The 25,956-nt window shown below is 58.8% G+C and overlaps 1 protein-coding gene across 5 annotated transcripts in view; it reads left to right on the forward strand.

Annotated features, from left to right (window-relative positions):
- Nucleotides 1-3,099, forward strand: part of KCNQ1 (potassium voltage-gated channel subfamily Q member 1) — a 402,120-nt gene extending 399,021 nt beyond the window's left edge. For all 5 annotated transcript variants that reach the window (XM_028833061.2, XM_028833062.2, XM_077961722.1 and 2 more), the window contains one exon: nucleotides 1,856-3,099. In XM_028833061.2, coding sequence (XP_028688894.1) covers nucleotides 1,856-2,092 — 237 coding nt within the window. In that variant the 3' untranslated portion in view covers nucleotides 2,093-3,099. The remainder of the gene's footprint in view (nucleotides 1-1,855) is intronic.
- Nucleotides 3,100-25,956: the final 22,857 nt, after the last annotated feature.

The raw sequence follows: 25,956 nt of genomic DNA on the forward strand, positions 1-25,956 counted from the left end.
CCCTGTTGGCCACCTCTTCCTTACCATGCTCAGCCTCCATGGTAGGTGCTATGGGTGACGACCATAGCATCCAGCCTTTGAAGCTGGCCTGGGCCCACCTGGACTCTGGCAAACTGCTTGCTCCCTCTCTGCCCATCTCGGGGCTTGTGCCCAAGTCACCCAGCAGCATCTTCCCTGGGGTGGTCTCACCCGCACAGAACCCAGCCCTGGCCCACACCTTGCCCCAAGCCTATCCAGTTGGATCAGCAGTGGGGCCAGGCGCATGAGGGACAAGGCCTGCCCGGAGCAGCTAGGGTGCAGACACCTCAAGTGCACGGCCAGGTGGACCAGGCCAGCTCCCGCCTGCTGCCTGTCCTTAGGGCCAGTGGCTGTCATTGTTGTGGCTGAGTCATCTTGGTGCCTTTCTCTGGAGCCACATGTTTCCCTGAAGCAGCTCTGCTATTCAGCCCTTGTCCGGTGCTAATCTGGTTGCCCGTCCCGCACCACTTCTAGGTCTTTCCAGGCTTCCAGGTGCCCATGGTGGGGAAGGGCCTACTTCATTCTCCACAGAGTACGCTGAGGGGCTCTCCTGCAAGAACACCGCAGGCTGAAGGACCACCCCTGTCTCCTGTGGCCACCAACAGGGCTGTACGCCCTCCCCGAACCCTCCCTCATGCTGGGGCCCCCAGGTCCACCCTCCTAGGGAGAGGGGTCCCCAACCTAGACTCCCTCACCTGCCCTAGTCTGCCCTTGGGGTTGGCCCTGCTCTACCCAGCACTTGCTCTGAGGGTGCCGGTCTGCTGGCCAGGGCCTTCCAGTCTCCCCATCAAGGCTGGAGGGCCACTTCCCACCCAGGGCTGGGCTCCAGCCTCATTCCCCAGCGGTGCTGTCCTTCCAAGGAGCTCTCAGACCACCTGGCTTCACTGCTGACTCTGCAGCCCTGCGAGGCCTCTGAGCACCTACTCTCTGCGCCGGGTGCACCTCGGGTTCTGTCCTGCCTTGACCTCCCTGCCAGCTTTGCAGGGCAGCCACCCTGGCACATAGCTCACTGCAGAACCAGCCCCTGAGAAGGTGGAGGCCACATGGCTAGCCAGAGGGCATGCTCTGGGGTACTGCTTTGACCACAGAATGTGGGTGCAGATGGTGTCTGGGAAAATGGTGCTGTCCCTGCCAGGTTAAAGAAAGGGCATGGTGGTTCCTGGGGGATGACAAAAAACCCCACCCCTACCCCATTGCAGAAAGCATCGCGGAGGCACAAGCCCCCTGTGCCCCTGTAAGCCCCTCCTGGTGGTGGCCCAGCAGGGGCATCCCCTGCACACCCAGGCAAGGCCCAAGGCCTCTGCCTCCTCAACCACTCCAGGCCCTGCCCATGAGCCAGCCTTGCTGAACTCTGCCCTCTGTCCAGTTCTCCTCCAAACGGAGTAGACACAGCCCCCAGCCTTTCTTGACCCTTAACCCAAAGGTCCCCAAGCCTGGCCTCAAGAAGCCAAAGGCTGCCGCAAACCCAAGTATTCCAGGTCCGGGTCCCTGGTGCAGACCCTGCCACGTGGGGATGTGGCACAGAAGGCCAGCCAGCCTGGGGAGCAGAGGAGGAGGAGAGGAGAGCTCCTGACCCTGAGCCTACATGCCTGTGGACACACACAGGGACTCCCAGCACGCACGGGATGGACTCCAATGGGCACACATGCACATTCCTTGCACACACACGGGCATGACCGAGGGTCTTGCAGACATAGGGTGCACACGTGTGTGCCGCCTGCATACAGCACACACTTGCAGAGATGGTTGGCACCTTCCCTTCCCCGGCCCCTGAGGCTGTCTACACACCTGGCTGCTTCCCACCACTGACTCTCTCATCTGCCTTTATCCCCCACAGGTGACGCAGCTGGACCAGAGGCTGGCACTCATCACCGACATGCTTCACCAGCTGCTCTCTTTGCACGGTGGCAGCCCCCCCGGCAGCGGCGGCCCCCCCAGAGAGGGCGGGGTCCACGTCACCCAGCCCTGCGGCAGTGGCGGCTCCGTCGACCCTGAGCTCTTCCTGCCCAGCAACGCCCTGCCCACCTACGAGCAGCTGACCGTGCCCAGGAGGGGCCCCGACGAGGGGTCCTGATGGGGGATTGGGGCTGGGGGGTGGGCCTCAGAGGGGAGGCCAAGGGCGGCCCCACCTGGCCTTCTCTGAAGGTGGCCACCTCCTGAAAGGCCCAGAGAGAAGAGCCCCGCTCTCGGCGGCCCCAGTACCCCATGGACCATGCTGTCCGGCACAGCCTGAGCCTGGGGGCTCAGCAAGGCCACCTCTTCCTGGTCGGTGGGTACTAGAAGTTGGCTGGGTGTGGGGAACCCGTCTCAGGTCTGAGTTGTTACCCCTAGCGCCCTGGGCCCCCACATGGTGATGTTGACATCACTGGCATGGTGGTTGGGACCCAGTGGCAGGGTACCGGGCCTGGCCCGTGTATGGCCAGGAAGTAGCACAGGCTGAGTGCAGGCCCACCCTGCTTGGCCCAGGGGGCTTCCTGAGGGGAGACAGAGCAACCTCTGGACCCCAGCCTCAAATCCAGGACCCTGCCAGGCACAGGCAGGGCAGGACCAGCCCACACTGACTACAGGGCCGCTGGCAATAAAAGCCCAGGAGCCCATTTGGAGGGCCTGTGGCTGGCTCCCTCCCTCTCAGGAAATGCTGACCCCATGGGCGGAAGACTGTGGAGACTGCTCCTGGGCCCCCAGCTACCAGCAGGAGAAACAGTCTCACCATTTCCCCAGGGCACGTGGTTGAGTGGGGGGAACGCCCACTTCCCTGGGTTAGCCTGCCAGCTCTTCCTAGCTGGAGAGGAGCCCTACTCCCTGCCCCCAAGCCCGCTCTGCGTGGGACTCCCGCCTCCAACCCCTCTCCCAGTCCCAGCAGTCAGCCAAACACACAGAAGGGGACTGCCACCTCCCCTCGCCAGCTGCTGAGCCGCAGAGAAGTCACGGTTCCTACACAGGACAGGGGTTCCTTCTGGGCATTACGTCGCATAGAAATCAATAATTTGTGGTGATTTGGATCTGTGTTTTAATGAGTTTCACGGTGTGATTTTGATTCTTAATTGTGCAAGCTTTTCCTAATAAACGTGGAGAATCACAGGCTGGGCTGGGCACTGCTCTCACCTTGGTTCCTGGGGCATCCATGGGGTCTCTGGGACAAACTGGGGCTCGGCCTCCACATCCCTGGCCAGCTCCTGCCAATGCCTGCGGGCCTCTGGGTAGCTTCCTCCCCAAGAGATCCCCACCCACGGACAGGACCCCTGCAGTTCCCCTGGAAGCAGTGCCCAGATGGCCGTGGAATAGGGACGCTATGTCCGTGTACCGAGGTCAGGGTTCAAAGGGTTCAGAGGGGCTGCAAGATGCCATCAAAGGCTCCAGCTCAGCGATGTTGCTCCTGATCTGGGCCCTGGGCTGGCCCTGGCCATGGAGTGCAGTCACAGTGTGGTCACTCCCTATCTTCCAGCAGATTCTATGCCCCTGGGGCAGGTGGGCTCTGTCTGGGCCTCTCTGTCTGCCCCTTCCAGTCCAGGGTGGCCTTTGACCAAGGACCCACATGCTCCACTCTGGGAGCAGGCCCCACCCAGGCCCACTCCCCAGGATGCCAAGGGCTAGACTCTGGATGGGGTGTGGTGCAAGGAAGGCCTGGGGCCCCTGAGGCTCCCATATGCTCACCCCTGTCCTCCTCCAGGTCTCTGTTTCCCCATTGGTAACATGATGCTCCCTTAGCCTGTCCAGTTCTCTGAGTGGGACAGAGGGGCCACCACCCTGCTCGCCCTGACCCTGTGCCCACAGCTTGCTGTGAGGCCCTCCTCTCCTGGGGTGGAAAGAGTGCCTCACTCTCGGCACAGACACACTCAATCGGGGCAGGTGCATCTGCTGTGCCCGCACCTCAGCTATTGGACCATTTCTCAATCCTTCAAGACTGCAGCCCCCTTCTGTCCTCTTTCCAGAGCCCACCCCAAAGTCTCAGGCTACCAGGACTTGGGGCATCTGAGATCTCAAGGATGGGGCTGTCCTGAGTCCACTGGAGGCAGCAGGCGGCCAGCAGCAGGTGGCAGGGACAGGGGCCTCAGGTTTCTGTGTGGAGTAGAGGTGGAAGCCCTTGTCAGAGGGAAAGGCCCTAGGTCCCACCTGGTGCCAAGCCCGCTGGGCCCGTGCCCCCAATCCATGGGTCTTGGCATCTGGCCGAGCCAGCACTGACCGGAATGGACGAGGTGGAGGGGCAGCACAGGGCCTCCCAGGCTTCCCCGGTCTGCACCCACCCGGGAGGAGCCAGTAAAGCAGCTACTGAAAGGCAGGAACTGTTGTTTCCTTGTTGGGTAAATATTTGTGGAAACCCGGAGATGCTGGCCGGAAAGCAGGGCCCTCCACAGCGCCTGGGCCCCCCAGCCCCGGCCGCCCACCCCAGGCCCCCGGCCCACAGGGAGCTCCATGGGGCCGCCCATCTGGGCCGGGCGCGGCCCCGGCACCCAGCCCTTGTTGTCCGTATTATGGACTGCGCACAAAGTGCCCGAGGACTCCACTCCTGGACGGGCCATTGCAGCCCTCTCGGGTGTGAAATGCAATTTACCTGAAATAAAGCCCAATTATGGAATTAGCTAATTAAAGCCGCGGCGGAGGCTGGGCCCGGCCGGCCGGGTGCTCAATGCCCGCCGGTGCCCACGGACTTAGGGAACAGATGGCGCCTCGGCCCGCCATGCCGGCCACATTCCTTCACTCTGTCCCCCGATAAGTGACCTAGACAGCACACGACCATCTGGTGTGTGGCACGTCCTGCGGGCCCCGGACAATGGCCCGGCAGACCTCTCTGCGAGAGGGCCGTCGCCCGGGCAACGGTGGCATGTGCAGCCCCGGCCCATTCACGGCCCCTCCCGCGGCCCCTTTCTTCGGGCCCTTTGTGGCCTCACCGCGGCTGCCTGGCTGCTCTGGCTGAGGATAGCCGTGAGTGTTTGTCCGCAGAGCCGGCTTTGTCTCCAAATTGGGCTCCCTTATTGAGGTCCTCGGGGTCCAATGGGTGCCAAGAGCATCTGCTGGGGGTGGCTGGGGGAGGGGCTGCTCCTGCTTCCCGGGGCACCCACCTCCTCTGCCAGGCTCCCCTCCTCCATCGCCTGCCCTCAGATGGCCTCTCAGGGTGCTGGGCGTGGCCCTGGGGAAGCCAGTCTCCAGGGCTGGCATTGGCCAAGCCTGAGGTTCTCCCGTCTTTGGGCCGGGGGACCAGGAAGAGGAGGAGGCAAGGGCGTGGCCGACCTACAGCCCCTCAGCTCCCACCACAGCCCTGTCTGTGAAATGGCGAACAGTAAAAATGCCCCCTTGGAAGGGGCATAGGAGGCAAGGGCTTGATGGAGGTGAGACGTGAGCTCTGGGCCTAGGCCAGGCACACAGTAGGTGCTTAATAAAGGAAGCCAGACAAACCACCTGGGTGGGTGATACTGGGCTCTGCCTCCTTGCTGCACTCCTGCCTGTCCCCTTGGAGCTCCTTTCCGAGGCCCCTCCTACATCTAGCCTCACCCCACCAAGCTCCCTGCCCCTCGGTGCCAGGGAGAGCTGTCCAAACCCAAGCTGGCAGCTCCCCAGCCTGCTTTCAAGCCGACTGTGACTCCCCACTGCCAAGTGGGCCTATGAGGCCCCACAGGCTGCAGCCCTGCCAGTCACCCTGGGCATCCCCTGCCATGAGACCGGCTTCTCCATCCTCACCTTGTAGTTGATGTCCAGCCCCCTCCCTACTCAGGACGTCCTTTGAGCACCATCTTGGCAGGCAGTCCCCCACCAGCGTAGTGGTCAGGAGTCAGGCCCACCACTGGGGGAGGGGCTGTGCTGGGCCTTTTGGGCCCCAAAAAGGGGCCGGGGTTGGCAGTGCCTAGTACAGGCCTGGCCCCAGCTGGGTGCTCAGGAAGTGCCAGTTAAATTAAGGAATAAAATGAAAATTTGGAAGGAGGCTGCCCAGCATTGCACATGCAGCAGAGGTACCAGGACCCAAGCAGGGCATCACCAGGCGTCCCTCCAATGGATAGAAGAGGGGTCCACACCCTGTGCCCTGAAGGAGGGGATCAGGCCAGGTGTTTTGATCTGGGGCAGCCGGACAGCTGGGGGAAGGAGCAGGAAGGCAGACAAGAGCCAGGGCTCCTGGGGCTGCCACACGCAGCACCCCCATCTCCAGGTGATCTGCTGAGTCACCTGCAGGGATGGGGACCCCCCTTTCTCAACTGTATCAGGTCCTTCATTTGGAGTGCCCATCTGAGCTGTGCCAAAGCCTGCTCCCCCCAGCACCCCTGCCTCCTCCCGGTACAGCCCTCTGGGCTCTAGGACCCAGGACCCAGGGGCTCCTTGGGGATTTTTGTTTGTTTGTTTGTTTTTGTTTTTGTTTTTGAGACGGAGTCTCGCTCTGTCTCCCAGGCTGGAGTGCGTGATCTCAGCTCACTGCAAGCTCCGCCTCCCGGGTTCCCGCCATTCTTCTGCCTCAGCTTCCCAAGTAGCTGGGACTACAGGCGCCTGCCACCATGCCCGGCTAATTTTTTTTTGTATTTTTAGTAGAGATGGGGTTTCACTGTGTTAGCCCAGACGGTCTCAATTTCCTGACCTCGTGATCCACCCGCCTCGGCCTCCCAAAGTGCTGGGATTACAAGGAGGCTGCGCCCGGCCTCCTTGGGGATCTTAAGCATGTCTCAGCCTCACCATTCTCGGCCCCCAACGGCACCAACCCCTCTCTTGCCTCTGGCCCTATTCTTGTGGCCCTGGAGGGCCAGCTAGTTGGGAGATCAGGCCTGTGTCCTGTGTCTCAGCACCCTTCACCTTTCCTGTCCCCACCCAGGTCAGCCAGGGTCCCAGGCAGCCAGGCCTGGAGTACGCTTGGGGCAGCCAGAGCCCAACAGAACTTCAGTTTCCACTGGCCTCTGAGTGTAGACAGCCGGAGCCAGGGCCCCCTAAAAGCTGACAGGTCCCACCCTGGCCCTTCCCAACTCCACTGTGGAGCCTTGGTGAGGAAGCCTAGAGGGCCCTCAGTCAGGCAGTGCAGGAGGGCTGGGGGCTGCCACCCCATCCCAAGGCTTAGAGGCCAGGGCACCCGCCTGTGCCCACCCAGGCATTGGCTGTGTAATAGGAGGTGGGTCATCCGCTCTGACCTCAAGATCCTTCTCCCTCAGTAGGTCCTGCTATGACCTCCTGGCCCTCCTCTTCAGCACCCCTGCGAGGTACCAGGCCTCCTGCAACTCCCCTCCCCTGCAGCCCCCACAACTCAAGGCACCTGAGTGAGGCAGAGGGTAGAGGAGATAGACAGCCTAGCCCAGGGCAGCCCTGCTGGACTCCAGGGGATGCTCGAGCCCCCTCCCCTCCTCTTCCTTCTAGACCCTCACCCATGGCTCCCAGAGGGGACAAGGCTGCCCTTAATTCCAAGAGCCAAGCCCAGCCCTGCCCCCCACCTATCCCCAGGCTTGGGTTTCACATGTCCAGGCAGCAAACCCTAGGCCCAAGAAGACACAAGCCAGGCCCAGAGGTGGCCATGGATGACTCAGTGGACAGAGTCCATCCCGGTGCCTTCTGGGACCTCAAACACACAACTCCTTCCACTTCCTGGGAGTAGCCCTAAGACGCAGGGGTGGGGGTGTCAAGACGGAGTCCAGGCTTGTCACTTGGGCACAGTGATCCCCACCTGCATGACCCTCGACCCCGGAAACCCCCCACCTTCTCCTCTCCCCACGGCCAGCCCCTCCACAACATTCCCCATGACGTGCTCCTTTCCAGCCTGCAGGACGCATGTGGTCTTTCTGTGGCAACACAGCTGAGCAGCCTCAGGGCAGGAGGTGCAGGCTCTGGGAACCAGGCTCACAGCTTCGTCTCCCTCCTGGGCCTGCGCCCTGGGAAGCCAGTGGCAGCGGCAAACCCACGGCGAGAGTTAACAGGTGCCCAAGGATAGAGGAGACTCACGCTGAGGGGAGAGACCCCAGAGCAAAAAGGCCTCAGAGCTCGTGAAGCCCCCAACCTGGTACAGACAGGGAGACCAAGGCAAGGGGAAGGCTGGGCCAGTGCTGCACCTGTTTGTGGGACTTTGCATTGGAAAAGCCTCAGAAAAGAAATGGGACTTCCGATAGCAGAGAAGTCGGTAGCTCAGCCAGGAAGCCAGAGGGCAGGAAGGAACTAACTGGCTGAAAGCAAGAGCTGGCTTTGCCGGACCTTGGACTGGAAAGGCCAGATCTGAGGAAGAGATGCTCAAAATTCCAGGGTGGTCTGAGCACAGCTCCTCTGCTGGCCCACACAGGCCAAGAAGCCACAAAGCACTGTGCCTGCCTGATACAGGTGGGCCTTCGGAACACATCAACTGGCTCCAAGAAGGCTGCTGTTGCACCTGCCACACAGAAAATCCCCAACTTCCCAGGTGGATCCTCAAGAAACTCTGTTACAGCCTGACCACAAATGTGATTCAACAAATCCCACTGAATGACTTTTGGTTGTTTCTTAGCCACATCCCTCCCCTGGCCAACCCTGACTCACACCTACACATACCTGCACACACATACACCTACACACATACCTACACACCTACAAACCTGTACACACACTTACACACACCCACACATGCCTACACACCTACACCCCACACACACCTACACACATACCTACACACACATCTACAAACCTGCACAGGCAATACACACACACCTGCACCCACTCACACCTATACACCTACACTCGTACACACACACCTACACCACTACACACACCTACACACACCTCTACACCCTTACACACCTACATACCTACACACACACGTACCTAAACACAAGAACTGCCTCCATTGTGTGTGTGGCAGAAGGCAGCGGGGATTAAGGAAGAGCTGAAGTCGGAAGCCAGGGATCCCCTCATTCACAACCTGGCTCACCCCCTCTCTCGGGTCCCCTGGGGCAGGAGCCAGGCCTCTCTGAGTTTCAGTAACTGAGTGCAACCCCAGCTCCATAGGGCTGACCCCAGGACATTCAGTGGAAGGTATTGCAAAAGCCGCCGCAAATACAAGACCAAGCAGCAATGACAGAGCTTGCTGCACTCAGGGAGAACCATGTACTGACGTCCTCTTCAGCCCAGCAACCTGTAGCTTTAACACACAAACAGTTCCTGAGACAGAGGTCTCCACAGCAAATCCACCCACAGGACACTTCTGCCAGGCAGAGCCTGACTCAGCACAGGTGACCAGAGGGGGAAGGGCCCCAAATGCCATCCAGTTCTCCCAGAACAACCGAGAGAGGTCACAAGTGGCCAAGGTGCCATGGGGAAGTGTGGCCCCATAGCAAGGCCAGGATGCCGCTGGTGTCAGAAGCCCCCCCAAGCACCCAGAGGGGCCAGAGGATCTGTGGGAGGGGCCTTCATGTGGGCACACAGGGAGCACTCACCCCAGCTATACCCCCAGCCACCCCAAGAAGGCCAGGCCAGAAGCATCTCTACTAGGGACAATGGGAGCAATGGGCTACAGGTGGACTGGCCAGGCTCAGGAAGAGGAGGCTCCAGCTGGGAGAGGCCACAGCCCCAGGGTGGAGACCCCCAAGGCACTTGGGGGTGGAAATGTGCAGGCCCTGAGTGTTGATGAGCCTGGCCTGGGCCGACCCCAGAGACCCCAGCAGAGGCCCAGGGAGCTGGACCACAGCATCGCCCAGAAAAAGGGCCCATCCTGGGGGTGGGCAGGAGGCTGCTCGAGAAAGGCTTCTAAAGAGGGGTTGTCAGGATGGTGGTGAAGTCCAGTAAGCAATTTCAAAGGGTCTTAATCAAACCCCCTCTCGGTCCACAAGATCACGTCAAAGGACTCTGGAGAGGAGAAGAGGGGCAGACACTTCTCGTGGGTTTTCCACCTGACTGGGTGGCCCTGCAGCATGGGGGCCTGTGGGCTCTCACTCCGCCTGTAACTCCGTTTTTGACCCCAGCCAAGCCTGTCTCCTCTCTGGGCCTCCACCTCATTCCTGGGGCAAACCCACACTGCCCAGGTCAGGGAGCAGGCACCACCTCGGAGGGGGTCTACAAGGGAAATGTCTCATCTCGCCGCTTTAGGAGGAGGCTTCGGCGGCATCTCCAAACCATCAACACAGCTGCTGAGAACCACCACTTACAGAAAGGGAAACTGAGGCATAGAAGAGCCACAGGATCCAGAGCCTGAATTTCCCTGGCACTTGGGCCTGGTACCTGACCATGCTTTGCCTTGGTTTCTCATCTATCAAACAGGCTGAGACCACATCCTACCTCACATGGTTGGGATGGGCTGTGAGTCAGGCAACTCAGCACATGTAGTAGGTGCTTCCACAATGTTCCACGGTGACATCTCAAGCCCACAGTCCTCAGTGGTCCTGTTGGGCTCCTTCAGAATCCCCGAGATGCCCTGCATCATCTGCCTTGGACTTTTTTTTTTTAGAGACAGGGTCTCACTCTGTTGCCCAGGCTGGAGTACAGTGGCCTGATCACAGCTCACTGCAGCCTCGGATCCCAGGCTCAAGTAATCCTCCCACCTCAGCCTCCCAAGAAGTGGGGACTACAGGTGCACACCACCACGCCTGACTAATTTTGTTTATTTTCTTGTAGAGACAGAGTCTTGCTGTGTTGCCCAGGCTGGTCTCAAACTCTTGGGCTCAAGTGATCGTCCCACCTCGGCCTTCCAAAGCACTGCAGGTATGAGCCACGGCTCCAGGCCACGTTGGGCATTTTTTCAAGGTATAGACACCAAACCTTCTTATTGTGTGTTCCCAAATGTCCCACAGTCACAGGCTGAACAAAGCAGGGCCATTCACCCCCGCCACAGCCACACACCTCTCCCACCTGGGTGGTTAACCTGCAAGTGCTAAGGGCTCTGAAACCACACAGCAGTGGCCTGTGATCCCAATTGTTCTGCAGCCAGCTGTCCTCACCCATCAGATGCTATGGAGCCCATCTGTGAAGACCTTCCTGTTCTCCTGGCCTTCTGCAAAGAGTTTCTCAGGCGACTGTGACCTAACCGTGTCCAGCCTCCCTATGCAAATGGAAATTCACCCATTCTGAGTTGAACTGAGATGCAAACTCACACCCAGCCACCCCACATGCACCCCCAAGAGCCAAAATCACCCTCCCAGAGCTGCTCCCGGCCCCATCGAGCAGGTGCGTGGCCAACAGTCCGGGCTCAGAAGTTGCCTCCTCTCAGGCTCCCAGGCCTGGCCGCTCCTCTGACTCCATTGGCTGCGACCACTGTTCTGGGGCAGAGAGCCAGGTGGGCACACCCAGGTTGGGGGCTAGGGGTGGAACAAACGAACCAATGAAAGCTGGGAACACTCCCAGTAAGAGGACTTTGTGTGCCCCTAGCCCTGGCCTCACCCCTTCCCTGGTCCTGGGATGAGGAGAGTCACCCCACGGAGGGCTTCAAGGACAAGTGTCTGTGGTGTACCAGCCGGGGCCCCTCATCGCCTACCTGATGCTACCATGCCCCCAACTGATGGGACAGAAACGAGGCCTTGGAAGCTCAGCCCTCGTGACTAACCGCACCTGCCAGACTTCGAACTCGGAGCTCTGTGCCACCAGGAAGCCCCCTCATCCCCCACCACTGAAGGAGCTCGGGAAACACCACCCCAGACCGTGCTGCTTTGGTTTGCAGACCACACGGAGCTGCGGGCAGGAGAGGAGGCCGCCAGGGGCATCGGCCCAGAGGGCCCCTCACCTCCTCCACTGAGGGCTGCCCAGAGGCAACATGGGTCCCAGGGGACTTTTCATGCGAGACCACCGTCACTCATGCTCCCTCCCCAGCCCTCCCATGACTCGTGCCGCCCCCATCCCAGAAGCCCCTAGTCCTCTCTGTGGCTGGGAGGACATATAAGCTTAAATCATCCTGCCCTTCTCTGGATGTCACATTTTGTGGCCTTCCCTCATATGTACATAATGAAAATTATTCTTTTCCTCCTGTTAATCTGCTCAATTTAACTCGTGGCCCAGCCAAAGAACGAGAAGGGTGGGGGAGACATTTTCACTCCCTACACCACCAGCAGCACCTGTACCTCCAGAGGAGCCAGCAGAGAAGGCCGGCCCCTGCCCTCAGCTCAGCAGAACCCAGGCTGCGCTAGGGAGCCGAGAGGCCGGTGGGGGTTAGTCCCCAGCCCCCTGGTGCCATGAACACACTCCTCCCTCCCTCCCCCATGGCTCCCCGCCACCATCCTTGAGGTAAAGCAGGCAGAACTGTGTCCTGAAAACGCTCCACAGCCCCCGTGCGTGTCCAGGTGGCTTCAGTTACCCGGCACCTGGCTGGCCCAGCCTCCAGATAGCTCTGCCAAGGCCTGGCACCGCTGTCCCCAGTGGCCCCTCTTGCCGCCAGCAAGCCGGAGAGGCCTCAGGGCACAGGCAGATTGCTTCCCTCTATTCGGGCTGGCCCCTGCTCCCCAGGAAAAGGCTTCATTGTCTCCCGCCCCCCGGCCACCGCCTGGCTCAGGAGACACGGGGGCTCCAAGCTGTGAGGTCACCGGGCCTTGCAGAATCCACCTGCAGTCGCACCAGTCTAGGAAACCAAATCCCAGTGGCAGATGACAGCCGAGGGTGGCAGGACAGAGTGCCCATTCAGCCTCCACTGGAGCCGGCCTGGCCTGACCTGGCGGCCGCCTCCCCCACCTGGGCCCTCCCACGCCTGAGCCCAGGCCTCACTTAGCCAGTGCTGCCCAGACAGAGGGCTGGGACGTGCCACACCCTGGGGCACCCACAAGTGCGAGGATGGATGGTGAAGGTGGCAGAGACCCTGCCCCATCACCAGGGCCTCCTGCAGCCCAGAGTGGGCTCGAGGGAGCCTCCAAGCCAAGCATTAACAGGGATGTCTCCTGAATTTGCCAAGCATTGCTGCCCCATCTTACGGATGAGGAGCCTGAGGCTGGGCACCAACTCACCTGCCAGCTGGGTGCAGCCAAGCTGGCGCCTCGCTGCCTCAGGGGTCCCTGCTCAGTGAGCATATGGAGAAAGTGGCCTGGAAGGGGCCCCAGGCTGCACAGCAGCCTGTAGAGAACAGGAGACGGGCCAAGGCATGGGGACACATGGACCCATTTCACAGACAGGCAGCTGAAGTGGCAGCCTCGGCAGCAAGTTGACAAGAAGGCACCAGGACAGCCCTTGCGTGAGTTGCATCAAAGACAGGAGACCTACCCACCCTCCCCTCCTTAACATCCTGTAAGACCTGAGACCACCAGCCATAGCTGGTCCCTCATCACCTTCCCCTACCCCCAGCCCTGGCCTCTGCATTTGGACAAAGGCTGTGGAGGAAGAGGCTTTGGCTTTTTGACCCTGGCTTCATCCAAATCCCCCAAGCACCTCGTGGAGGATGGCTGAACCTGGGAGCCTCGTGGGCTCCGTGGAGGCCCTAAAGAGACCAGGCCCCAGCCCCAGGGAGGCTTAACACCCCCTCTCCAGGCAGAAAGTAACCATTTCTCTTCCAGTGGTTCCCAGCTTGAGGTCTCCAGCCAGACTGGCTGCTTATGGGCCAGGTGTAAAGAGAAGGACAGAGGGGACAAGCAAGTGTGAGTGTTCTCAGGCCACTGGGGCCCATCCCCACCCACACCCAGTCATCAGCCCCAGGGGCAGCCAGGCCCTCCGCAGTGCAGGGCACACCCCGATTCTGTAGCAGGGCCCCAGGGCCCAGTACTTCCTCTAGGCTGCCCGGGCTCCCTCCTGAGTGGCAGGCTCAGGCCCGGACTCTGGCCCCAACCCGCAGGCTCAGAGGCAGCCCTGCCTTCCACAGACCAGGCCACGAGTTGCCTGTCACTCAGCTCTTCTGCCCGGTTGGTCACACTGAAAAGAGCATCCAGTGGCTGGGAGGCATGGATATCGGCTCCAACTCAGCTCAGGAAGCAAGAGCTGGAAACCCAGGCGCAGGAGGTATCTCCTGGCCCAGCACACCCTGCACCAGCTGCCCCAGCCCCTCCCAAATGCCACCTACCAAACTGGCCCTCTTCCCCATCTGGATTTAGCAAACTCCTACTCATCCTCCAAAGCCCAGAGCCAAAAGGCCCCTCTTCCATGATGCTCCTTTTCCAAAAGCAGCCCAGGGTCTCCCCCTTGGCACTCAGCACCCACCGCAGACACTGTCTGTGTGGATCTTGAAGCTGATCTCCCTGCCAGACGGACAGTGGCCCTTGAGGGCATTGCAAATGGGATGACTGACAAGGAGAATCCTTGGGGATTAGGAAATGGGGGTCTGCCGAAAGCCAATGCAGGCTGGATCTGAGACTTCCTGAGGACAAAGTGCAGGGAGCTGTGCTCATGCTCACACTCAGCATAGGGCTCACACTGTCTGCTGACGGCTGCTTCCCTGTCCTGGAGGATGGGAAGGACGGAGGAGAAAGAGGGATTCACCCACCTCCTGCTCTCTGCAGAGTGCCCCATCCAGCACCTGTCCAGGCAGACCAGCCGTGCTGCGGTCCCTCAGAAGCCCTGGGGTTCCATGTATGTACCCTCTCCCTGGGTTCATGCCTGCTCCCCTGGGCCCACCCCACCCATGTGCCTACTCCCCCGACAGCCCACCCATCCCCAGAATCCTCCTTGCCCACATCCCACACTGGTATACTTTTGAAGGCAGCATTGAAGCGGGGGTGGTTCTGAAATCCTCTGTGCTTCCATCTCCTCCATGGGCACACCCCAAGATGTTGGGAGAGCGAGGTGCTGGTGCCCAGCCCAGCACAGATAGATGACACCACCGTCCAGTCTACTTCGCTTTTTCAGACATCTCACACCCATAACTGGCCTGAGGAACCTCATTCCAGCTTCCAAAGAACACTGAGTACCAGGCGCCACCACACCCCAGGCTCCACACCTCCCAGAACCCTTGTGGTAGGGGAAGGAGGGGGTTACTCTGCCCCATTTACCTAAGAGAAAATGCAAGGCCTAGATAGAGAAGTGCACCCTCTCCAGCTCACATGGCTACCAGGCCAGAGACCTTTGCCCCACCACACGTGTGGCCCACAGATGAGGTCGTGGGTCATTCAGCCACATCACAGATGGGAGATCCCCTGCCCCTTGGGAGGAGCTAGAGTCCCCACACCTGGGATCCAGTGCCAGGCTTTAGCACGGATCCCTGTGTGCCCACACCCACCCTGTCTGAACCCCCCATCTAAGGGACTCGTGATTACACACTGGTCCCTGAGCCCCCGATTTCTGAGAAAATTAATTGGCAGAGTAATTCTCACTAGAGTGTTGTTGACTTCTCCATTTGTAGCTTGCTGTTTCTGACAGCATCTGTACTGCAGAAGGAAAACCTGAAGAAGACCTCACCTGAGCTCCGAGGCATGGATTTCTGGGCAGATTTGAGACTTTGTGGCCCCTGCTAAGGGGATATAATTGAAGGTCCTCATAAATCATGACTCAGTCTATGAGGAATCAGCACCTAGCTGCATCCCTAGCCTCTTCCTTCATCACACCCAAGCAAAACCCCAGGTTCCAGCCCCACCTAGCAGACTGCAGGCAGGCCGTGGTCCCCCCGCTCCATTCAGGACTCCACTCTGGCTTTTCTCCTTCAGGAAACCTCCTCACCACCCTCAGGCTGGGTCCCGGGCCCAGGCCCTACGGTTATGCTGGGTGCTGGTGCTGAGAGACAGACGGGAACCACAGCTGGACCTCACCCTGGACAACATCGCCATGACCCCCACTGGTCCACATGGGAGAAGAGAGACCCAGAGACAGCCACACACTGTCCTCTATGCCCCTCACTGCCTCCCAGGCCTTTGCGGGTTCTGGGGGTGGCTACTGCAGTTTAATTGGGGCCACAACCCCTAATGAGCGGTCCAATGGCATGGGGGACAGTTTGTAGGCACCCAGAGCCTGAGCAATGTGGCAGAAAGTCCAGGGGGCCTTCCAGGGGCCCCCAAGTGACCCAGGCATCTGGCAGAGTCCAGCTGGCCCCAGGGCTCCCAGTCCCAGCCTCCTGCCCCCCGTCCCATCGGCCCTGCCTGCAGCCTCAGTTGTACCCACTGCCACCCCACACACTTGGTCCCCGAAAGACCTGATTCTGAGCTCTTGCTAATCATCTGGCTGTCACTAAGCTGCACCACAATCATTTTCAAAGAGTCCCTGATTTTTAAGGCTCATAAAACACTGTGAAATGGCCCTTTTCAAAGATTTAGGGCATTAATGACCATGGAAAAACAAAAACTTGTCCAGGTGGCCAGTTTTTAGTAGCTCCCAATACAAAATTGCCCCCAAGCAGCCCCCACCTGTCCACGCCCCCTCCACTTACCCACCCCAAGGGATTCTAGCCAGGACCCCTGCGTCCTGAGAAACCCTTTCCAAGAGCAAGCTGGGGAATACCGGCCCAGAGCGGCGAGGACCAGGTGGGGGCAGGGGTAGGGGTCAAGGGGCCAGGGTCCCAGCGACTCTCCTGGAGGCTGCAGAAGGACCTGGCCTGGATGGGGGGCTCCGACGCTCCCCAGCCTGTCCTGGCCCGGCCCGGCCTCCTGCCCAGTCGCAGCACTGCCCGGCCCGACCCCCAGACCTACGGGGTGCCCAGTCCGAGCCTGGACCGCTAAGGGCCGCGGGCCTGGCGGGCGGGGCGGGGGCCGGGGTCGGGGGTCCGGCGAGCTTTAATGCGCGCACAAAGCCTCATTTGCAGGTCAATGCCGCGGCACACTCGCCTCTCCCCTCGCCCGGCGCCCTTTGTCCGGCCGCGCCCGCTCCTCGCGCCAGATGGCCGCGGAAATGCTAATTTCGGGCGCCCCTGCCCCCCCCACCCCCGCGTTTAATTGCGCCTTTGCAGATGGGCCGCGAGTGTGCGCTTCATGCAGATGAGCGCGGCCTCGCCGCCTTCGGGCCCGCGGTGCCGGCCGTCTCGGACCTCCGGGAGCCGCGGCCGGGCGCGCTGGGGCCGGGGACGGGGAGGGGTCCGCTGTGCCCCCACTCGACGAGCCGCCGGGCACGGGCGGGCACCCAGCGGGCCGGGCGCGGGAAGCCCGCTTCTCTCTTTTCATTTCTCCAAAATGGGATCTTAAGTGATTCTGAATGAAAACAAATTGGCCCGCTTTCTTCTCCAAACAGACGCGCGGCGCGGTGGGGGCGGCGGGCGCGGGCCGGGGGCGGCCGGGGCAGTGGGGTTGGCTCCGGGACCCCTTTCCCCGCCCGGCCCTCGCGCCCTCTACCCGCGTCCCGCCTTCCTCAGCCCTGGGCTGGCGGCTCTCGGAGGCGGCCAGGCAAGACGGCAGACGTGGGGACCCCTTTAACCGGAGTCAAGGATCCCCGGACTTTCTGACCAACCAGGAGCAGAAACCCGCCAGGTCACCCTCGCCTTTCATGACAGAAACAGATTCCCAGCCTGGTCGGAGCGCAGAAATGAGGCAGGCCAGGGCCGGCCTCCCCCACCCCTCCCATCTCCAGCCCCAGCAGGAGCCTGGCCCAGGCCTCTGGCCCCATAGCGCCAGGGGGCATCCTCCGGGAGCCCAGGCCTTCCTCGAAGCCTAGGGGTGGGGCAGGCTGGGCAGAGAGAGGGAGGGAGTTTCTTTGTGATGTGTCCACTTTACTAGCAAAATTTCAACCACAAACTTAGAAAACCTATACACTGGTGGGTGATTCACTTGCTCCACCACCAGCTATGAAGCAGAGACAGAGCCATATTCTGGGTGAGTAAGAATACTCCCAACACAAAACTCAGCCACAGACCTTTAAAAGGAAAAGAGGGCCGGGCGCCGTGGCTCAGCCTGTAATCCCAACACTTTGGGAGGCCGAGGCGGGAGGACTGCTTGAACGCCGGAGTTCCAGTCCAGCCTGCACAACCTGGCAAGGTTGCATCTCTACAAAAAAATCTTCTGACCTTTGTATCCAGGCGTAGCGGCCGCCTGTAGAACCAGGAAGGATCACTTGAGCCTGGGAGGTGGAGGCTACATTGAGCCATGACTGTGCCATTGTACTCCAGCACGGGTGATGGAGTAGGACCCTATCTCGAAAAAGAAAGAAAAAGAGAGAGACAGAAAGAAAGATGAAGAAGAAGAAGAGAAAGGAGGAGGAGGAGGAGGAGGAGGAGGAGGAGGAGGAGGAGGAGGAGGAGGAGGAGGGAAGGAAGAGAAAGAAAAAAAGAGAGAAAGAAAAAAGAAAAAGGAAAGAAAGAAGGGAAGAAAGAAAAAGAAGAAAGAAAAGAAAAAGAAAGAAAAGAAAGAAGAAAGAAGAAAAAGAAAGAAAAGAAAAGGGAAGAAAGAAAGAAAGAAAGAAAGAAAGAAAGAAAGAAAGAAAGAAAGAAAGAAAGAAAGAAAGAAAGAAAGAAAGAAAGAAAGAAAGGAAGGAAAGAAAGAAAGGAAGGAAGAATCACCTTTTCCTGAAATATTCTGTGATACTTTTGTAATTTGCTCAGAGGACTGAAAGTCAGTGCAGGCGGATTCCTCAGCCTTGGGCTCAGCTGAGACTGAAGTCAACGGACAGAGTGAATATGGCCCAACTGCCACCAGCCCAGCCCAGCTCTGGCACCCTGGCCCTGGCGTGGCCTTCACAGCTGCACCCCACCATGCCCCACCTCCACCTCAGTGCCCACCCTCCAGCTCCACATCATTGAGCCTGCCCTGCTGCACCCTGGCGCAGGCACCCTGGCTGCCAGCTCTCCTCCACCCATTCCTCCTCTGAGTGCCCTCAGGCCCCTCAGAGGCTGCTCTTCCCTGGACACCCGGGAGCCTCAACTTTTGCCCTGTGCCACACCTCCCTCACCTGGCTCTTGAAAGGAGTCCCATCCACCTTCCCCTCAGGGTGAAGCTCAGGGGCTGGCCCACACCCCTGCTGGTACTGAAGGCCTATCTGGGGGACCTAACAGGGGTTCAAGTAGACACCCAGGCCGAGGCCGGAGGGCTCAGCCATCCTTGTCACCCATTCTGCAGGGCACTGCCTTGTGGGTGCCAGCACAGTGACATGCCGTGGGCTGGGGGTAGCTGGCTCATAGAATATGCATGGCCAGGATGCACCATGGAAATTTCCATGGTCACGGGATGGAAACCATTTCCTATCAATAAAATAACAGGTGCCCCGTCAGAATCCCCCTGCCATTTCTTTCCAGGAAACAGTTCAAATAGGATGGTCACACCCATTTGAGACAAACATCTCTTGGTCCTAACCCCTTGTGGTTGCTTCATTAACCAGAGGCCTCCATCTTCATCTGGGGAAGCCAGTGCAGCCCAGCTGCCCTCTGGCCCCAAACCCTCCCTGTGCCCCAAGGTGCCGTGTGGACCCACTGCTACAATCGCCACATTACCCCACACTCGATGTTAAACCCAGAGCATTTGAACTGTCCTCATATTCCCTCAGCCACTTCTCAACAACAGTGCCTTCCCAATCCTGTAACCTGGGGCCTTTCCCTAACACATTTAAAAGACGCCAGCCGCCTTCTCCCGCCTTAGTACTGTCACCAGCTGCTTGTACTCAACTCTCTGCCAAACTGTTACTTTGTTTGTCACACTCAGATTATGGGTTTCTTAAACAGTTTGTTATGGTTAAATACTTTCAATTAAAACAGTATATGTATGTGTGTGTGTATACAAATAGATAGATATTCTAATATTTTAAAATAGATACTTTGAGCTGGGCACAATGGTGCACATCTGTAGTCCCAGCTACTCCAGAGACAGAGGTGAGAGAATCTCTTGAGCCTAGGAGTTCGAGTCCATACTGGACAACATAGCAAGACCCTGTCTCTATTAAAAATATATTTTTAGGCCAGATGTCTATAATCCTAGCACTTTGAGAGGCCAAGGCAGGAGGATCACTTGAGCCCAAGAACTGGAGACCAGCCTGGACAACACAGGGAGACCCTGTCTCTATAAAAAAAAAGTATTTTTTAAAGATTAGCTGGGTGTGGTGGCACACACCTATGGTCTCAGCCACTCAGGAGGCTGAGACGGGTGGATTGCTTGAGCCCAGGAGTTCAAAACTACAGTGAGCCATGATCATGCCACTGCACTCCAACATGGGTGACAGAATGAGATCCTATCTCAAAAAATATTTTTTAATTAAAATAAAATATGTACTTTGGACTTAAAAAGTAAATGTGAGTTCCATAGTTGTAAAATGGTATAGAGCCCCAAAGTGCCATCTGCGCTTATCTCAGGATAGCAGCATCTATCTGGGGGAGTTTTTACTGTCTTTTTATACATTCCCTTATTGTTTCCTTTTTTTTTTTTTTTTTTTTACAGTAAGCATATGCTGCTATTTCTACAATCAAGGGAAATATATGGCTATTTTCATTTGGGAATCAAAAGAAATAAAAAGCCCCATTGGCTTGCCAGCCCTGTGACAGGGGGCTGTAGCAATAACGCCTGGAACTGGCCCCAGCCAATGAAGGACCCCAGCCACAGCCCATGCCAGAGTCCACCGACAGGACCATCTTACGAGAGGGGCTGCCTCAGAATGGAGTCCTGGGGGTGCCTCAGTAACTAAACCCCCTTGGATGGAAGCCAGGCCAGACCCACTCAGTGCCAAATTCCACTCAGGCCTGCTCTCAGTTCCAGCAAAATTCCAAAGTATATTGTTGTTATCGTTATTATTTTGCAATTACGTGACATTTTTTAAATGCCTAGAGTGTTTTTTCAGCCATTTCCATTAGCTCCTTCTCACTCTGCCCAAGAGACACTTCAGCATTGTGTCTGCCACTGGGCAGGCTGGCCAAGGCTCAGAGAGGTTAACCAACCTGCCTAGGTCTCACAGCAACAGAGAGGCAGGTGCGAGAGCAGACGTCAGGGTTGGGCCCAGGTCATCCTGCAGAGCTAGGGGGCGAGTCTCACTGTTGAGCCCTGTTGGGCTTTTATTCGGATTTAGGAATTTTTTTTGGGGGGGTGGGGGCAGGGGCAGATTTGGGAAAGAGAAGAAAAAGTAGGAATGAGAGAAGAGAGAAAAAAAGGAAAGGAAAGGAAAGCCCATGGCCGAAGCAAGAGAGCAAAATAGGCCGAAGACACCATGGCTGTGGGGCTGGCAGCCCCGCATCGAGAGCCCCTGGCAGGGAACCAGGCCCTGGAGGTGCCCCTGCCTTCTCCCCACACCCTGGCATAGTGCCGGCTTCCAGAGGAGCCTCGTTTCTCAGTGAGGGGGCAGGAGGAGGTGAGACAGCATCCGTGTCTAGACGCTTATCCTTTGAGGAGAATACCAGGGTCCCCAAATGCCACTTGAGATCTCTCTGAAATGCAGGATGCCCTAGAGGCTGTATTTGTCATAAGCCTCAGTCACCATGCCTACCCCCAGCTCAGGAGCAGGTGCCACAGCTCAACCTGGCTCTCATGCTGAACCAGGTCCCCAGGGATCTGGACAGTGTCACTCACCAGCAGGCATCCTGGGCCACAGGGCAGGACGCCCAATCTGGAAGCCCAGTGTTATGGGAGGAATCATGTCCCCCAAAAGTCATGTGTAGAAGCCCTCATCCCCAGCACCTCAGCACATGACTATATGTGGATACAGGGTTTTATAGAAAGCAGTTAAAATGAGGCCATTGGTATGGGCCATAATCCAACAGGACTGGGGTCTTTATAAGGAGATGAGGACACAGGCACACTCAGAGGCATGACCCTGCAGGGACACAGGGAGAAGGTGACATCTGCAAGCCAAAGAGAGAGGCCTCAGGAAGAACCAGCCCTGCCAACTCCTTGATCCTGGACTCCAGCCTCCAGGACTGGTAGTGATAAACGTCTGCTCTCTCAGCAGCCCTGTCTGTGACACTTTGTGATGGCAGCTCCAAGACAGGAATACATCCAGCATCCAGAGGGATTACATCTGTCCAGGCCCGCATAGCCAGGTCAGACAGAGAGACCACACCCCAGACCTCCAGACCAGGGGAAACCCCCACGCACCGCTGGCTTAGAGATCTTCTCTGACTGAGCACAGGAAGCTGGCTCCTCCTGGCTGGTTTCCCTCAGATGCATCATCCCAACACCTAGAGACACATCGTGCAAGTACAGAGTCCGCAAAAATACCATTTTCCAAGGCGGAGACCAAAAAAACCATGTGCACAGTTGACGTCTGTAGGCCCCTAATGCTAATTGGGGACAGTGGCATTTGGATCTGGGTGGCTGAGGGGTTTGGTGACCTGGACAATCAGGGCCTGCCTGAAGAACCAGGGGCTGCCGGAGGCGCTGGGCCTCCCTCCCACTCACCGGGGCCTTCATTAACAGCCGCGTCCAGACCAGCTGGAGTCAGCTGATTAGCCCATTCTAAGTGGCATTGGGACTTCCCCCACCCCCTGTATCTATTTTTTCACCCGCACATGTTCAATTCAATTTTGCTTTTGTGCCAGAGAGGCCTCTGATGTGAATGTTTCTGGGGAGCTTTTCCATGTTTCTTTATGTCCTCGAAACCAAAGTCAGTCACCAAGTTTCAGAAAACACCCTCCTGGATTGAAGCGGGTAAGAGGAAAGAAAAACACACAACACAAAACAAAAGCAAAAGAAAACAAAAGAGAAAGCACTGGCTGCCTTTCTACAGAATCCTCCTGCGAGGAGACAATTCATTTCGATTGAAACGTTTCCATTGTGCAGCGTTCGAAACGTGCTCCTCGCGTTGAGCAGAAATGCAAATCCCCCTTTTTCCTTTGATTCAAATATTTAAATTTTCAAATATATATGCTGCGACAATTGAATGGCAGCTGACCTCACTTATTTTCATAGAAGCAATGCGGAAGCCACGGGCTGCAGTTAATCTCGCCAGCAGCGCCCCGCCTGCTGACAGCGGCACGGTCAGTCCTGGGGGGGCGCGGGGAATAATCCTTTTATTCAGACATTTGGCTTAAAAGAATAACAAGGAGGAAAAGCTGGAACATAATTGCATTGCATGGAAAACAGAGAAAGATTTTTTTCTCTCTCTCTGACAAGCTTTCTCCTTTTCCTTCCTCAAAGAATTGGAGGCTCATGGCCAGAGGCTGTTTTCTTGGTAAAGAAATCAGGAGTGTTTTCCTTCCACTATTGTCCCCACTCCTGCCCACCCCCCGAGGGATTTTCATAGTTGGGTTGGCTGCCACACTGGCTCATCCACTCATTCATTCATTCATTCACTCACTCACTCATTCTGCAAACTCAGAAGGAAGACCTACTGTCTGTCCAGTTCAGCTGGGCTGGGGGCGGGGCAGAACCAGACACTCCCCAGGCAGCCTTCCTCTCCTGGACTGGACGCCCCCACAGAGCCATGCCCTGACCCTCGGAAGCACCCTGAAGCATAACTGGACCATCCGTGCCTGCAGGAACCCCCTTTGTTCCTCCTTGGGGCCCCAGAGCACCTGAGTGAAAGAGTCTGAGACCGGAGGGGCGGCGAGAGGGGGCCCTGGAGGGAGGCGGAGGGGCCCCCTCCCAGGGCCAGCCAGGCCAGAGTCTGCCAGAGTGGCTGTTGCAAAGTCCTCTTCCTGCAGCCTGGGGATCCCAGAGGACCCCGGCCCAGTCCATCAGCGGGGCTGGGTCTTTAATATTTAAAGAGCTCTCCCGGACATTTCAAGAACTCCCCGACACGATTTTCTGTGATGCGTGGGCTGTCGGGACATCTGTCTTCTATACCTAATAAAGTCGCCCGATGCAGAATGAACTCCTCGGCATCGCTTTGAATCCGGGCTCACATATGGTTGCTAATTAGCTGGCTATCTCTTGGAGTTAAATGATTTTTTTTCTCGCCCCGTTCGCATCCATAATAGACGCGAACAGAGTCGTGATTGTTCCCTGTTGCGGGACATTCTGCGCCTGAATGAGCGGGGGCTGCTGTGTCGACGCGGATTTGCCATATGGTTGCGCGGAGCCAGGAAGAATGGGCCCCTGTGTGTGCGACCGGGACGCGGCGGCGCGGGCCGTGCCAGCCGGGAGGAACCGGGTGCCCGACGGCGCAGGACGAGCGGGCGCAGCGGGCGCGAGCGCACCGTCGGGGCGCGGGGACCCCGAGGGCCAGCGGAGCCGGGCGGCGCGCAGGGATGGACGCCAGGCGCCCGAGGCCCGCTCCCGGCTGACAGGCGCGCGGAGGGCAGCAGGACCGATGCACCGACGGACGCACCGACGGACGCGCGGACTGATGCGCCGACCGCAGGCTCTCCTGCCGCCCCGGGGCCGTCGTGCCCGTGCAGGCCGCAAGCCGCGGCGGGGGCCGGCTCTGCGGCTGCAGCAGCCCCATTGTGAGGCCGGCGAGACAATGGGCGGCCCGAGGAGGCACCTGCTCGCCTGAAAGGCCCATAAATCGCCGCCGCGTCCAGCTGCCTTCCCGCCCCTCCCCGCGGACCCGCTAGCGGGAAGCGCGGCCACGGCCTGGAGGGGGAGGCTCGGTCCGTCAGTCGGGCAGGGCCGCCTGGGCCACCTCCGCGCGTTCCCTCCCGCCTGGGCACAGCTGCAGGCGCGCCCCGACGGAAGCCCGGCCTAGCCTCCACTCTGGAGTCGGCGCTCCAGGCTGCTGCCAGGCCAGTGGCCAAGGCCCCAGCACCACCGTCCCTTCTGCAGGGCACCCAGCATCCACCCTCCCGCCAGGCAGCTCCTGGTCCTGGCCCCGGGGGGCTTACTCAGGCTGCCTTTGGACCAGATTCTTGAACTTTTGAACCGAGGATATTGCTGCTGTTTGTAGCGTCGAATCCTGAAAAAGCGCTGTGTTGGGGAGCAGCAGGCTCTCCCTTGCTCCCCCAGGGCCTGGGAAAATCAACCCACCTCCGCCCCCTGACCCCCAGGGCTGTAACCCGGTGCCTGGTAGCCCCACTGTGATAAACCGAAGCCCAGCACAGTTTGAGATTCGTCCTGAGTTGATTTATGCAGCCCCCCAGAACAGAGGCTGAAACTCTGGGCATCCTGGTGAAGCCACACCCAGCCGGCCTGGTCCCAGGCCCCCGGCACAGGGTCCCCTCCACTCCCAGCCGCTTCCCTTTCAGAGCCTGGACTGAGCTGGCAGGGACACCTGCTCAGGGCTCTGGACTTCCACTTTCTGGGCACTTGCATGCATGCCCAGCACCAACTCGCCCTTCTGAGAAAGCAATCCCTCCTCAGAGCAGAGAAGCCGTGGCTGAGATGGGCAGGAGGTGGTCAGGACCCACTGCGGAGGCACCAACTCCCCATGCTACCACCAGGGGTGCACCTGGACTCCTGGAAAGGGGTCGCGTCAGGGTGCAGCCCATCAAAGGCTTCCCAAGAGGCAAGAGGCAAGGAGAAGGGTCTTACTTTAAACAGCCAGCCTCAGGTGAGCACCAGAGATCAGGCCCAGAACTGTGGAGAGAAAAGGAGGCAATGGCCCCTGGCTACAGACAAGGACCCTGAGGCTGCCCTCTTCCCTCTGCATCAGTGACCTTTGGTTAGGCACTGCCTTTCTGTGTGGAAGGAGCAGGACTCAGTCCCAAGACCATTTGGCCACGCTGTGCCCTTGGGACCAGCACGTGCTGGCACCCCGATCCCCCTGGGATTCTCTTCCAGGAAAAGGCTTGCATTCAGTTCACAGGGCTCTGCCAACACCAACCCTGTGCTGGCTGCCTGCAGCAGGCACCCCGTGGGGACCACATCCCTGGGCCTGGAGGAGCTGGCTGAGACAGGGGCGGGCCTGAGGCCAGGCCTTTGCCCGCTGCTGCTCCAGGCACTCCTGGAGGGCTCTGAGCATGCTCCTTGGGTCTCCCGGCTGCAGGGAGGACACTCACTCCCACCCCCAGGTGTCTGGTGCTTTGATTTTAATTATTTCTAGCCTTCCAGTGCCATCTCTTATCGCCCCCTCCCCCGTCCCCTAATAAAGGGCCAGCGCCCCCCGCCTTCCTCTAGCCTCCCTAACATATTAGAAGAATGTTTTTCCATTTCCTTTGATGTCTGTTACAAGTTGCATCTCATTTCCTGCTTGGGCATTTCTGACCTCGAGTGACTCCGGCCGCCATGGCTGCGTGGCTGGTCTGCTCCTCGTGCCCCGCCCAGACGCCAGCTTGAGAGGATTTGGTCCTCCATGTGCCGCCACCGCCAACTCAGTTTCCCCCTACCCTCCCCACTTTGTTTTCTGGGGCTCCAAGGGGGAGGTCAGGCCCTCAACCCTGTTTCCATGGGGAGGGCTCCTCACGGTGGGTTGCGG

This window comes from Macaca mulatta, chromosome 14, assembly GCF_049350105.2.
Source record: "Macaca mulatta isolate MMU2019108-1 chromosome 14, T2T-MMU8v2.0, whole genome shotgun sequence".
Lineage (NCBI taxonomy): Eukaryota > Metazoa > Chordata > Mammalia > Primates > Cercopithecidae > Macaca > Macaca mulatta.